The sequence below is a fragment of the Oncorhynchus tshawytscha genome, linkage group LG02 (assembly GCF_018296145.1).
Source record: "Oncorhynchus tshawytscha isolate Ot180627B linkage group LG02, Otsh_v2.0, whole genome shotgun sequence".
Taxonomy (NCBI): domain Eukaryota; kingdom Metazoa; phylum Chordata; class Actinopteri; order Salmoniformes; family Salmonidae; genus Oncorhynchus; species Oncorhynchus tshawytscha.
The window spans coordinates 27,233,843-27,247,282 of record NC_056430.1 but is presented as its reverse complement, the minus strand read 5'-3'; the positions used below and the strand labels follow the sequence as shown (position 1 = coordinate 27,247,282).

The 13,440-nt window shown below is 41.9% G+C and overlaps 1 protein-coding gene across 2 annotated transcripts in view; it reads right to left on the bottom strand.

Annotated features, from left to right (window-relative positions):
- Positions 1-594: 594 nt before the first annotated feature.
- LOC112218521 (ephrin type-B receptor 2) overlaps positions 595-13,440 on the bottom strand; it is a 149,292-nt gene continuing 136,446 nt past the window's right edge. For both annotated transcript variants that reach the window (XM_024379376.2, XM_024379386.2), the window contains exons 12-16: positions 11,261-11,476; positions 10,812-10,961; positions 7,958-8,151; positions 6,890-7,045; positions 595-6,113 (exon numbers count right to left, since the gene is read on the bottom strand). In XM_024379376.2, coding sequence (XP_024235144.1) covers positions 6,005-6,113; positions 6,890-7,045; positions 7,958-8,151; positions 10,812-10,961; positions 11,261-11,476 — 825 coding nt within the window. In that variant the 3' untranslated portion in view covers positions 595-6,004. The remainder of the gene's footprint in view (positions 6,114-6,889; positions 7,046-7,957; positions 8,152-10,811; positions 10,962-11,260; positions 11,477-13,440) is intronic.

Sequence of the window (13,440 nt, the reverse complement as noted above, 5' to 3'; positions counted from 1 at the left end):
CATCAACTGCTAATGAGGCCTCAAAAACTGAGAGAAAGGTGAAGAGATTCTGACCTCCATTCAGGAACGTCAGCTTGGGGGACTGTACAGAACTTAGTTCTAATGAATATAGACATATAGACATGGAACCAGAAAAAAAATGTGTGGCGCTGCGAGTGAGTGAGAGATGTGATTTGTGAGGTGGCCCAAAAAATGTGGGACAAAAAAAATAATATTACAATTAAAAAAGACACTTACATGTTCATATGGAAAATATATAGTTACATAAAATATGCTGTATTTTACTTCACAGATGCCCTTCCCTCTAACTGAAAATTAAAATAGAATCCTTTCACAACTGCATTTCCCATAATTGTAAAAAAAAACACCACAATATTTGTATTTATATGCACATATTTTTAGAAGGTTTGAGCCCAGTTTGGGCTGGTGTAATGCTTATAAACTGTCAGGTCAATGTGGTTCAAAATAGCCCCTCGTCATACAGCGTAACAATTACATAAGTACTATGAAGAGATGCCCACTGTAGGTGAAATTATTTCACATGGTCATACAGAGGACGACAGTGAAAATATAATCATTTCCATAATACAGTGGTATAACAGATCTCATTTTATTTTTGAGGAGAGTCAAGTTGGGCTTTCCATTTTTAGAAAATAAACCAATTACAATATTACAAATAATGAAATTGTTACATCATTCACAGGGTTACAGTCAATGTACATTTATACAGAAATACAGGACCTCCCACATCAGTCACAGTGGTCAGGGCCGGCACTGTTCTACGAGGGCTACAACAGGCCAGGGGAGACAGGGCCATCTTCAGCCTGTCTTCACCAACAGCCAGAGAGGTGAGAACATAGGGGAGGAAGGGGGATGTGGGGGGATAAGACAACGTAAGGAACACAAGGAAATTTGTCACAACTAGACTGCTATTAGCCACCATGTCAGCAGAGGGGGCTCTGACGCTTTCCGTAAGAGAGTTATCCACAGGAGCCATTTTCTATACACACAGAACTGACTGCCACAAAGGCAGGCAGGCAGGCTGCTGCTCGGGGCATATTTGGATGGTCCACAAACACAGACCAATGAGTACGAGCCGGCACAGCTTGTGTTTATGCACACTGTCATGTAATTGTAACATTGAGACATAATGGTTTTCGTCCGTCCTACAAAAATACAGTAGGGGAAATGTTCTTTGCGCCCGCAGTGCATTGAAACAACATCTCAGATACATTGATTTTGATTTATAAATAAAAGATTGTTATGCATTAGTTAATAACATGCGCATTGACAGTGAAAAATCAACAGTATCTGCAGATACAAGCCATTGAAACAAAGACAAGCGTTTTAGATGTACAAAACCGCAGAGGACAGAGTTCTGTGATACTGGAGCAAGTGATCTTGTTTATTCCAAACAAAGAACCCTACTGCAAAACAAACACAGTTATATTCTGCTCTCAATGTTTACTCATAATGCATCTATGCTCCTTTATTTCTGATCTGTCGCATGAGCCTGGACATTGAAAACGGAGAGTATGAAGGAGATTGCCCCGCACTGTTAAATAATTGTAGTGATGGTAGCCCAAGATTTTATGTTTGTGAAGCACATAGTCCATAAAAAATAACTACAGTATATATTTCATTTTCTTCTTTTCAGAAATGGAGCAGACATTTGAGACATGCTCTTACTAATGCTCTTATGCTCTTACTCATGAAAAATGGAAACTCATGAAAGTGTAAAGTTGCTGTCTTGAATATGCCTGTTATTTAAGTGGCCTTGGGAAGAAAAACACGCAATCATTCAACAAAAAGCTATGTGTGTGTTTATACCTTTTTAGCTTCTCCTCGTCTTCAACTAGCGGAAAAATCTCAACAATGTAAAAATATCCTTGATTCCATCTATGTATAAAGTAACCCATATGCTATTGAGTGAGACATCACATGAGATATTGTGGCATAATGACCATCATGGATTCACACAGGGAAGTCTAATCCTCACGGTGTGAGCAGAATCTATTCTGAACCCCCCCCCAATCATAATCCCATCAGATCGATTAATCACATACTACAGGTCCATTACAATGGGCCCAGAAAGGACCACTGTGCCAAGGGGTTTTATCAGAAGGCACGGCCATTGAAACAGTACCACAGATTTCTACTGGAGGCTATCAATGTGTTAAAAATAAAAGAAAGAGGGACGACAGCTTTTTCTCCGACGAATAGCAAATGATAGCTCTGGATGAACTAAGGGTGAATAAACAAGGTTTCTTTCTGCCATTAGGTTCAGATACAGAAGAAATAAATACTTCACACAGTGCTTTCAGAAGTCTCCATAGCTCCACACTGAGCAACCAATAAAAGTGTTGACTCAACTCCTTATGAATCTAGATTCTCTCAACAAAGTAACACACCAAACCTACTCCTCCAAGAATAATTCAAGAAAATAAAAACACTTTCTTAATACCTATATTGACGTTCCTATAACTCTAAATACGAGTCCACCACTACTGTGTGTTTTAGTTCATCATTATAACATTTCTTCATACTTTATTTTGATTGAACGTCACATGGGGAACCATAGTTTGTTTAAGCACCCCTTGCTTAATCACCTTAATATGACAGTATCACCAAACAGCTCAGAGAGCATGAATGGAGACATTTGCAAGTGACACAAGACTCCGTCTGTCTGTCTTCAGCACAAATATTAGTGCTGTACTGCTGAGCCTGATTTCCTGAACAGAAATTGCCCTGACAGTGGGATATCTGTCTATATCTTGGGAAGACTGACTCCGGCTGCTGACTCTTTACTGAATATCACTGAGGTGCCCTCAAATATTAAAGTGTTTTGAGATGGAAAGGAAGATTTTTTAGCTATTTATTTTTTAAAGGAAACAGCACGGTGGCGTCAGTGACAGTTGGGTCACAGAATAATTTACCCCGCAATGACTAACAGTGAGAGTGACGTACTTCCTGCTGTTTCATCTGTCATGGAGTCTGCACTGGAATATGCAGGGTGACACAGTACTGTTGACAGAAAACTAAAGGGAGGATGATGTTACAGAAGCTGGATGAAAACCCCAATGCTCCTGCCCAAGGTTTGTAAAGACTCTGGATGGCCATATGGGTTAGTGGGTGGAATAAGATGGGGACTAAGTGACAGATGAGAGCTAAGGTGGGATTTCACTCCTTTTGTGCTGAGGGGTCAAATACTAAGGCCTATATAGGACACCTCTCCTGTTCTGTTCAGACAGCAAAGTGCCTCAAAACAGACAGCGGACACCTGATGATGCTTAAGGAAGGACAACCTTTTGTAGAAGAACCTCAGCTTACATAGCCACCTGCTGTGAGACCAACACGGGGCCCTCAGGTTGTGTGTTGCCTACATAAATTCGGTCTGTTTTTTAAACAGACCTGGTCTGTCAACATGACAACATGCAGAGTCACAAAGTCATGGATCTGAGAAAGCAGAGCACAGAGGACAGTGGGAGGAGAAGAGCAGGGGATCTGAGGCGTGTGTTTAGCTCTGAGGAGAAATAGACAGAATCACTGTCTGGTCAGCGGGGCTGTGATCAGGCTGTGGACCCCCACTAGGAATGAACATGTCTGAGCAATGGGCCCCAGATAGAGATCCATGTCTGGCTCCTCAGTCTATATCGAGTAATGGGCCTGTCTCAGTGGATCTATCCATTAGCATCTCTGCAGTACTGATCTCATTTGCCTGAGTTTGTAAACTGTGTGATTTACCATCTCTAGGGAATCCATGGGTTTGACTAACACAGGACCCCCCCCAGGCTCCCCAACCCCTCAAATAACACATCGGCCTCAATGACATTGACAATGATAGATAGCTTTCCGTACATCAGACAGCTATTCACAGAAGCCATACAGTAAATGCATTATGTGTGTATAAAATGAAAATAGAAGCCTCAAGGACTCCACTTATCAGAAATGTTTGTGCACCAACAATGATTTCCTAAAATTCCACAAGGGCATGGAGGCCCATTGTATCGTATGATCTGTGTTCACACACCCTGCCAATAGACTACTTGGAAAAGCTGTCACAAGTGCTCCCCATCATTCAGGATGTACAATAATTATAATAATATGCGTAAAATAATCCACTATCCCATGCTAATGTTACTTACTGCCCAGTTGTGAAAATATTTGTCCGTGACCATACCAATGTGAGATAACCATATGTGGTGTTAAAACCCTAACACTTCAATATAATGTTACTTTAAATTAAAAAAGAATCTGGAAAAAAAAGCTAAATATAATGTAAGCACATTATATTTTGTAAAGTGTATCAAATCCAAGCGCTTACAGGACAGTGTTCTGTAAAGTGTAACATATCAAAGCTCTGTGAAATCAATCATTAACTCAGCATGCTATCAAACACTAGCCCTTCAGCTTTGGGAGCTGTTGCTTTGTAACACAGAGCACATTTAGCCACACACGCACACACGCACACACACACAGAGTGAAGTTTAAAACACGGGGGTAAACTCTACACTCTTAGAAAAAATGGTTCCAAAATGTTCCTTCGGCTGTCCCCATAGGAGAAGCCTTTTTGGTTCCAGGTGGAACTCTTTTGGTTCCATGTAGAAACCTTGGTGGAAAGGGTTTTACATGGAACCAAAAAGGATTCTTCAAAGGGTTCTCCTATGGGGACAACTGAAGAACCATTTTAAGTTCTAGATAGTACCTTTTCTAAGAGTGCAGATAATGTGACGACCAAAACATATGTGCCCTCCTATGTAAACATTATAGGGAAAACACCCATAATATGTCATTTTTTTCCCATACATCCATGGAGGAAGTACTGTGTGTTTGCTGTTTATTACACTGATTCTTCAAAATCCACAACTAACATTTTGCAAAAATGAAAATGAAATGAATAATAACAAAGAAAAACCTCCCTCTAGTCACCCAAAGAAACAATTTAAATCCATCACTTCCAGGTCTTAGTAACTATGTCCGGCTCATAGTGATGACATCACAGTCCCATTGTCAAGTGCATCTGATATGTACAGGATCATGACATCTTCTGAGGTGCACAGGGAGGATGTTCCATTTGGCAGGTTGTGATGTTTTCATTGAAAAAATATAAACTTTCCCACGGTGAGAGGAAGCATGGTGAGAGAAAATCTTCAACATTTTCACACAGAAAAATGAAATTACTTGTTATGAGAAAAGGTATTTTGTTTTTATTTTTAAGTGTTGCTATAAGTTGGTTGTTCATGGTAGTAGTTTCTGCCAAAAGGTGTCCATTCCATGGTGCTCACACTATTTTGTCTCCCAGGTCAACCATGGAGTGTAGATCAAGTTCCTCAGTCTATTCTGCTGTTTGCTTTTGGGGAGGCAGCAAAGATTTATGTTTGTTTCCTGTTTCCGAAGTTAAAAAAAACCAACATATAATATTTCAGTTTCTTTTTGAAAGTGATGGTCTTGAAATCTCCCATTTTTCATTGTCTTCTTGTCTGTTGCCCTTTTAAAGGGTAGTCTTTCTAGTCAGTTCACCTAGTTTACATCTATACTTATAGACTCCTTGAGTTTTCTCAACTTTTTTTTCTTTACAAAATTATTTACAAAATTCTTAAATCAAACAAACCAAAAAATGTAAGAAAAAAGTTCACCATAAAAAAAAAACGAGGTGGAAGATGGAAGTAGAAATGTGTCGCTGATCAGTAACCTCTCATGATCCTGGTTCCAAGAAGGAACCTTGTTGGCCACATTGATTGATGTCTGGTCATGTAGACCTGCTGGCCACAAACCTTCAGAGCTGATCCTGAAAGGTTATGGGGACTTTGGATGAGGGGATAGAGGAGGACAGGAGAGGGATTGAAAAAGGGGACCGTGGATAGACGGTAGTTTGTAGGAAGACATGTTTCACAGTCAAGCAAAAACACCTCCACTCCATCCGTGAACCCAGAGCCCTGCATCCCAATCCCCTCTTCTCCTCTCCTCTGCTCTCATCTGCTCTCCTCTGCTCCATTCTGGATGGTCAAACTTCCACAGACTGGATCTGGTTAATGGAGGCACGCATCATCTGCACACTGTTCAGGATCTTCTTCTGGTGGCCTGCTAACGTCACGCCCACGCTCAGGATATCACTGTGGCAGGAGACACAACCAGAGGAGTCAGGAGGAAGCCATCACAGATGACACAACAGGTTTTATTGCACAAGTCACATGGCATAAGCCAATGTAAAATCAACAAGTTAGATCAATGCTAAATTCTGGGCCCCAGTCTGCCAAATTCATAATTCAGTCCAAGGCATGACTGTTTACAGTAATTACTCTGTTTGTTGAACAACTTCTTCCATTCAGGAGACAATGGAATTTTTGTTGCTTCCTAACCCTAACTCCATGGACTGATGAGCCTTATTTTTGAAAGTATGGTAACCAGTGTTGTGGATGGAAAATAATTTCAAACAGAATTGTGCTGATATCCGAAGTGACCTTAGTAGGATATTAAGAGATATAGAGACAAGATACAATGAGCAGAGTAATGTGTGTCTTACTAAACAGACATATGAATGAGTCTATCTGCTAATAGATGTCTTTATTAAGTCTACTGAGGCAGGAATGTATTCCTAAACATCACAATGTCTGTTCATTCTCCTATATCTTTTCTTTCTTTAAACTGTTGTATAAGAAACCAGGCAGCCACAGGGCCAGAGTCTCTACGCTCTGTTCTAGCTCAGAGCAGTTGTGCTGCACAGTCATTATCTCCTAATGACATACAGTGAGAGGCATATTTATGATGAGCCAGGGGCTGAGCCTGGCCGTCATCCAGGCTTTAAGGTATGATACTGTCAAGGAATAGCCCACCTCCTCCTCATCCTTATCATCCTTATCAGAAACACAGGTCTGGGATCAGTACTTACTCCATGGTCATCTGGGAAACCACATCAAAGCTGGCGAAGTCAGCATTGGCAAAGTTGTCTTTGTACTGGCCCATCTTGATGGCATCTAGCCACTCGTCCACAGTACTGAAGCTGGAGAAGTCTGGAACACTGCGGTCCAGGAGAGGAAGATGGACACTGGAGGGGGACATAGACACAAAGAGTCAAACACAGCTTTAGAGACAGTGTCAGTACTCTGTCACCTCTATGATGGCAATCAGTACAGTACACAATAGTGGAGGGCCTACAATAAACTAGTCAATAAGCTAGCCTTCAGGACAAGAGAAAGTAACAGTGGCCATTTTCCTAATCGATTTTGAAGAAAATTCTATTTCAAATTGAGGACAACGGATGGATACTGGCAGGATTAGTGCCAGTATCCACACAGTGTTTCTATTCCACACACCACCAACAATGTAAATATAGAGTAGGATATACGGAATTCAGTATATTTTAACATTCATAGGAAACTGACACCCAGAGAAAATGTGATTGGAAATGTTTTATTTTGAAATTGTGTAACTGTTTCAAATCATGATTTGCTTAAAGCATTCATGGAAATTACTTGATCTATCAAACCAAAGGGGATTTATTTACATAACCACTTGGCGCCAAAAGAAACAGGAGACACAATGTTCGGTAGAAATAAATTGTACCATGAATATCAAAACTGTAACCCAAAATTGAAAACATTGAAGGAATCATGTCCTTTGAAATGTCAAAGTGTTTTCCCATCTTTGAGGTCAGATGCATTACATTATTTTGGATTATATAGTATCTATGGAAATAGGAAAGTAATACTGGAACAGTCCTGAATATTGAGATGACTGGCAAGGAGAGACAGAGGGACACTCGTCTCAAACACACTAATACACAGACAGACAGACAGACAGACAGACAGACAGACAGACAGACAGACAGACAGACAGACAGACAGACAGACAGACAGACAGACAGACAGACAGACAGACAGACAGACAGACATGTAGTGACAGACTAATAGAAAGATAAACGGAGATCTAAGGAGAGCGTGCTAAGTGTTCCACTCACCCTGAAGACAGCGGGGTCATGGCCTTCAGACTGTTGGGGTTGCGGATCATCTTGTCCAGGTTGTTGACAATTTGGCTGAACTTGGGCCGGTTGTTACGGTCCTTCTGCCAGCAGTCAAGCATGAGCTGGTGCAGGGCCGAGGGGCAGTCCATGGGGGGGGGCAGCCGGTAGTCCTGCTCTATGGCATTGATCACCTGCAGGGGGAGACACAGATCTCTAAGGGTTGCTATGAGGCTCTAAAAGGAGGAGAAGGGAGAGGAGAGAGAGAGACAGAAATCCTATTGGAGAGCATCCTCTCACAATTCTCACAAACTACTTCTTCTATGATCAGAGTGCTATTTGGCTAACATGTTGATTAATATTTCAGTGATTTCAAATGAGAACTATGTTCTTGAAATACAGGATGCACTGAAAGATAAAACCATAGCAGTGTTACACACAAGTAAAAACACATGCCCACACACGAAACATAATCCTGCAAGCATTATTCTTATTATTATTATTATACTTCTCTGGGATATGTGGGACGCTATCCCACCTCAACAACAGCCAGTGAAATTGCAGGGCGCCAAATTCAAAACAACAGAAATCTCATAATTAAAATTCCTCAAACATACAACTATTATACACCATTTTAAAGATAAACTTCTCGTTAATCCAGCCACAGTGTCTGATTTCAAAAAGGCTTTACGGCGAAAGCACACCTTGAGATTATGTTAGGTCAGCGCCAAGTCACAGAAAAACATATAGCCATTTTCCAAAGAAGGAGAGGTGTCACAAAACTCAGAAATAGTGTTAAAATGAATCACTAACATTTGAAGATCTTCACCGGATGGCACTCCCAGGACTCCATGTTAGACAATAAATGTCTGTTTTGTTTGATAAAGTTCATCTTTATGTCCAAAAACCTCATTTGAAATTGGTGTGTTATGTTCAGAAATGCATTGTCTCAAACAAACAAAGTGAAAGTGCAGAGAGCCACATCAAATTATAGAAATACTCATCATAAACATTGATAAAAGATACAAGTGCATGGAATTATAGATAAAGTTCTCCTTAATGCAACAGCTGTGTCAGATTTCAAAAAGACTTTCCGGCGAAAGCACACCTTGTGATTATGTTTGGTTAGCGCCAAGTCACAGAAAAACATACAGCTATTTTCCAAAGAAGGAGAGGTGTCACAAAACTCAGAAATAGTGTTATAAATATTCATTTACCTTTGATGATCTTCCTCGGAATGCACGCAATGCACTGAATCCCAGTTCCACAATAAATGTTAGTTTTGTTCGATAAAGTCCATAATTTATGTCCAAATACCTCTGTTTTGCGTGTTTAGTCCAAATTCACACGACGCAGGCACTTAGTTATATAGAAACATGTCAAACGATGTATAGAATCAATCTTTAGGGTGTTTTTATCATCAATTTTCAATAATGTTCCAACCGAACAATTCCTTTGTCTTTAGAAAGGAAAAGGAACGCAGCTAACTCTCACGGGCCCGCATGACTGAGCTAATGGCATTCTGCCAGACACCTGACTCAAACAGCTCTTATTCTCTCCCCCTTCACAGTAGAAACCTGAAACAAGGTCCTAAAGACTGTTGACATCTAGTGGAAGCCTTAGGAAGTGCAATATGACGCCATAGACACGGTATATTGGATAGGCAATGACTTGAAAAACTACAAACCTCAGATTTCCCACTTCCTGGTTGGATTTTTTCTTAGGTTTTTGCCTGCTATATGAGTTCTGTTATACTCACAGACATCATTCAAACAGTTTTAGAGTGTTTTCTAACCAAATCTACTAATGATATGCATATTCTATATGCATATGGGCACCTTATTCATCCAAGCTACTCAATACTGCCCCCCAGTCCCAAAGAAGTTAACAAAAACCATTTTTTTGAAAAGGTTTTAGCTTGGCTGCATACTTACGGTACCATTTAAGCATCACAGTAAAGTATCAGGCTAATAGTAATGGCTCTCCACATGCATGCAGACTGTGCCAGCAGTGATTTAATCTTAGTCAGTCTGGCCTTTAGAAACTGTGTACAGTAATGTTCCTGCTATACAAATATCTACGTTTTGCCAACTCTATGGTCATTGTTATACCAAAAAGGTCTAGTCTGACAGAGTGGCCAGTGGTGTTGTTGGTGGTGGGAGAGGGTGTGGGGTGACTGTAAGTAGCTCTGGATAAGAATGTCTGCTAAATGACTCAAATGTAAATGTGAAAAAATGGGGGAGGGATCAGGGAGGAGTGGGGAACAACCGGCCCAGATGAGGGTTCTGACAAGGACCCACGATCCCCTACTCATTATCACCACCATTATGTAGCTCCATTCAGGCCCAGATTAATCTCATTCAGGGGCCTCCCTCCCAACCAAGACCCAGATGGAGTAGAAACACTATCTAGAGCCCATAATAAGATAACCGTCGAGCTCCTCAGTCCCTCTTAGCACATTAGTGTTCACACTTTCAATTTGAAACTATTTTCATTATCTCTCTCCCCATAATTTGCTCTCTTCTCCACCACCCAGAGGGAGCCTGGAAACAGAGGCTCCAGTCAAGAGCAGGAATAGTCTGTGGAGCGTTGCCTTGCATTCCAAATCATCTTATTATCGCTCTGTGGTAACTGGGGGGCTTTCATATTAAACCCGGGTTCGAAAGCTGCTGTTTAGCCATGGGAAGAGAACCACCATGACAAAATGGATCTCTATGGGGGTTCACAGAGAGGTAATAACATTCAGGAATAATCAGACGTTGTTCGAAATGATATTTAAGCATTTGATGCCATGCTTAGAGTGGTTCTGTTTGACAAATGATATACAGATATAAAAAGGTCTATAAATACATACGTCTTGATTTGTCATGTCCCAGTAAGGTCTCTCTCCATAGGACATGACTTCCCACATGACGATGCCGTAGCTCCAGACATCACTGGCGGACGTGAACTTCCTGTACTGGATGGCTTCAGGGGCTGTCCATCGGATAGGGATCTTCCCTCCCTGAGAAACACAACACAATGAGGGAACGACCTTATAGAGGGAAGTGAGACGGAAACCTGATCGTCACAGTGTCCTGGCTCTGCAGAGAGATATTATTCACAGCAACAATACTCTGTAATCCAAACTGGGAGATGGATATAACTAAACTCCTGGGAGTGGATGTGTGTGACATGGAATACCGTAAAAATGGAGGAGAGGGACAGGTGAGGGGCCTTTGTTATTATGGGTAATGTGGTGTGTGAGGTGTGTGTGTGTGTATGTATATGTGTGAGTGTGTGCGGTGACGTCATGGTACTCACCAGGGCGCTGGTATAGGTGGGATCTGACGTGTCGTCCTCCAGGAATCGGGACAGGCCGAAGTCGGACACCTTGCAGACCAGGTTGCTGTTGACCAGGATGTTGCGTGCGGCCAGGTCGCGGTGGACGTAGTTCATGTCGGCCAGGTACTTCATGCCAGAGGCGATGCCACGCAGCATGCCCACCAACTGGATCACTGTGAACTGACCGTCGTTTTGCTGCAAAACAAAAGGATCACAATATGATACATCCCCAGGTCTGAGACATCCCTCTGTGGGATATGATTGAATAGATATGGCATAGACTAGGCAGGGCTGGGCTCGGTTTGGCAGGCTGCAGCTGTTCTCCCTGGATTGGCCAAGGCTTTACCCCATACATGTGGAGTGTCTGGATCTGGGCTGCAGCTGTGCCTCCACCTGCACCCTCACCACCCACCACGAGGACCAGAGATCAACTAGGGAATATCCGGGAGGATCATGACGAGAGATGAGAGAGTATGAGCGTGGACTGACAGGGATGGGGTGGGGACACAGATGGACCACAGACGGACTAGGCCCAGCTGTGTATTCCTCTAGGGATCTTCCCAGTGTATGGTTAGCCAGATCCTCTATGCCTGTGTCTCTGAGTCTCTTCTGAACTCTTCGCTGCTCATTAGCAGAGCAAGGAGTTCTCCTCACGTTCATCAGCTCCTCATGCACCTCATGCACCACAGCAATTAAGTCTTATGCATTATTCATGAGGCTGAATTCCCTAATAAATACACAGCTCCTCGTAATCCCTGTATCCCTGCACTGTGTTTGCATATACTTTAATTGGGAAGATTCTTCCACCAAAGTAATTTGAATCGGGTCCTCGCTCCCTTGTAGATGCTTCATAGAAATGGGGGCTGCACCAGGTGATCCTTCAGCTGGCAGCTCCCATCTAAGGTGGTCTCCCCTGCTGCTCCATCCTCTTTCACAGAGCGCCATGTTCTAAAGCGCTGACGTGTTCAGACAATGTTGTCAAAAGCTGTCACAGTGAGGTGCCACAGTGACACTGTTGCTTGGAATACAATGTGCTGTCAAATATGCTTAACACACAGAAACACACAGACACATACACACACAACCCATCAAATTCAAGAGTGAGTTGGCACACAGTGTGTCAGAGGTTTGAAGCAGAATGCTAATAAAGTTCATATTTTGCTTCTCTAGCAGTAGACAGAGCAGCAGTCTGCTGACAGGCGGCTAGCTAGATCCTCTTTTAAAGGCAGGATTTTGAAAGAAGAGTTTACGTCTCAGGTTTATAATATCCTCCCATAGCTCAGAGCTGACACTTGTCAGTGTGCTTTCTGCCCTGAGTCGTGAAAGCCTTACTCAGTATGATCTATGTAGAGGTAGACAATCCCAATGTGATGAGGAGTGACAACTAGGCTAGGACAGAGGTGGTGGAGGGAGGTGTTATCCATATAGACACAGTAGAAACATCAGACATTTACAAACATAAACATAGTGATTCATATCAAACATTAAACCCTTGACCCTTATTGAATTGATTTGTTTTCCATATTTAATCATTCACTCACAATAGATTTACAGTGAAGTAACTCTAATAAGAAAAATGGTAATCCTTTTTTTTTGTGAACATCAGACATGTCCAATTTCCATGAATCCCTAGCTCTTTCCTACTCAGTTTTTTCTCACTCACTTCAAAATGACAATGAGTGCAATTAGAGGATATGAAAGCTTGTGGACACACAGTCACATGCTCCCATTCAGCTGAAATGCTACAGACAGACGGCACAGGACTGGCTGACAACAGACAGCAGCCTTTCACCTACAAGCCAACTTCATTCTCTGAAAGCTGGCATGTTTTCTTCTTACAGCGCTAATCATTCGAAACCCTCCCAAAGGATGAGGTGAGGTTAGATATCTGGAATGTATGTAGAAGGTACTATAAGTTCAAGTTCATAGGTCCTTGTCCTTCTCTCTGTGACTCAAACAGAAGGAGTGAATGTGGGTTAGTATGATAAATACAGAATGAGAGCATAACTAACTGAACTGAACTGCTGGACTCTCTTCCTCACTAGTGCCTATAGTGAGCTACAGTACTGTACTTTTTACTGTAGTCAAACATGGAGATCAAGGGGAAATGCTGAATAACAGCCAGCACAAGTTGCAGCAGAGTATAAATCAATAATTGG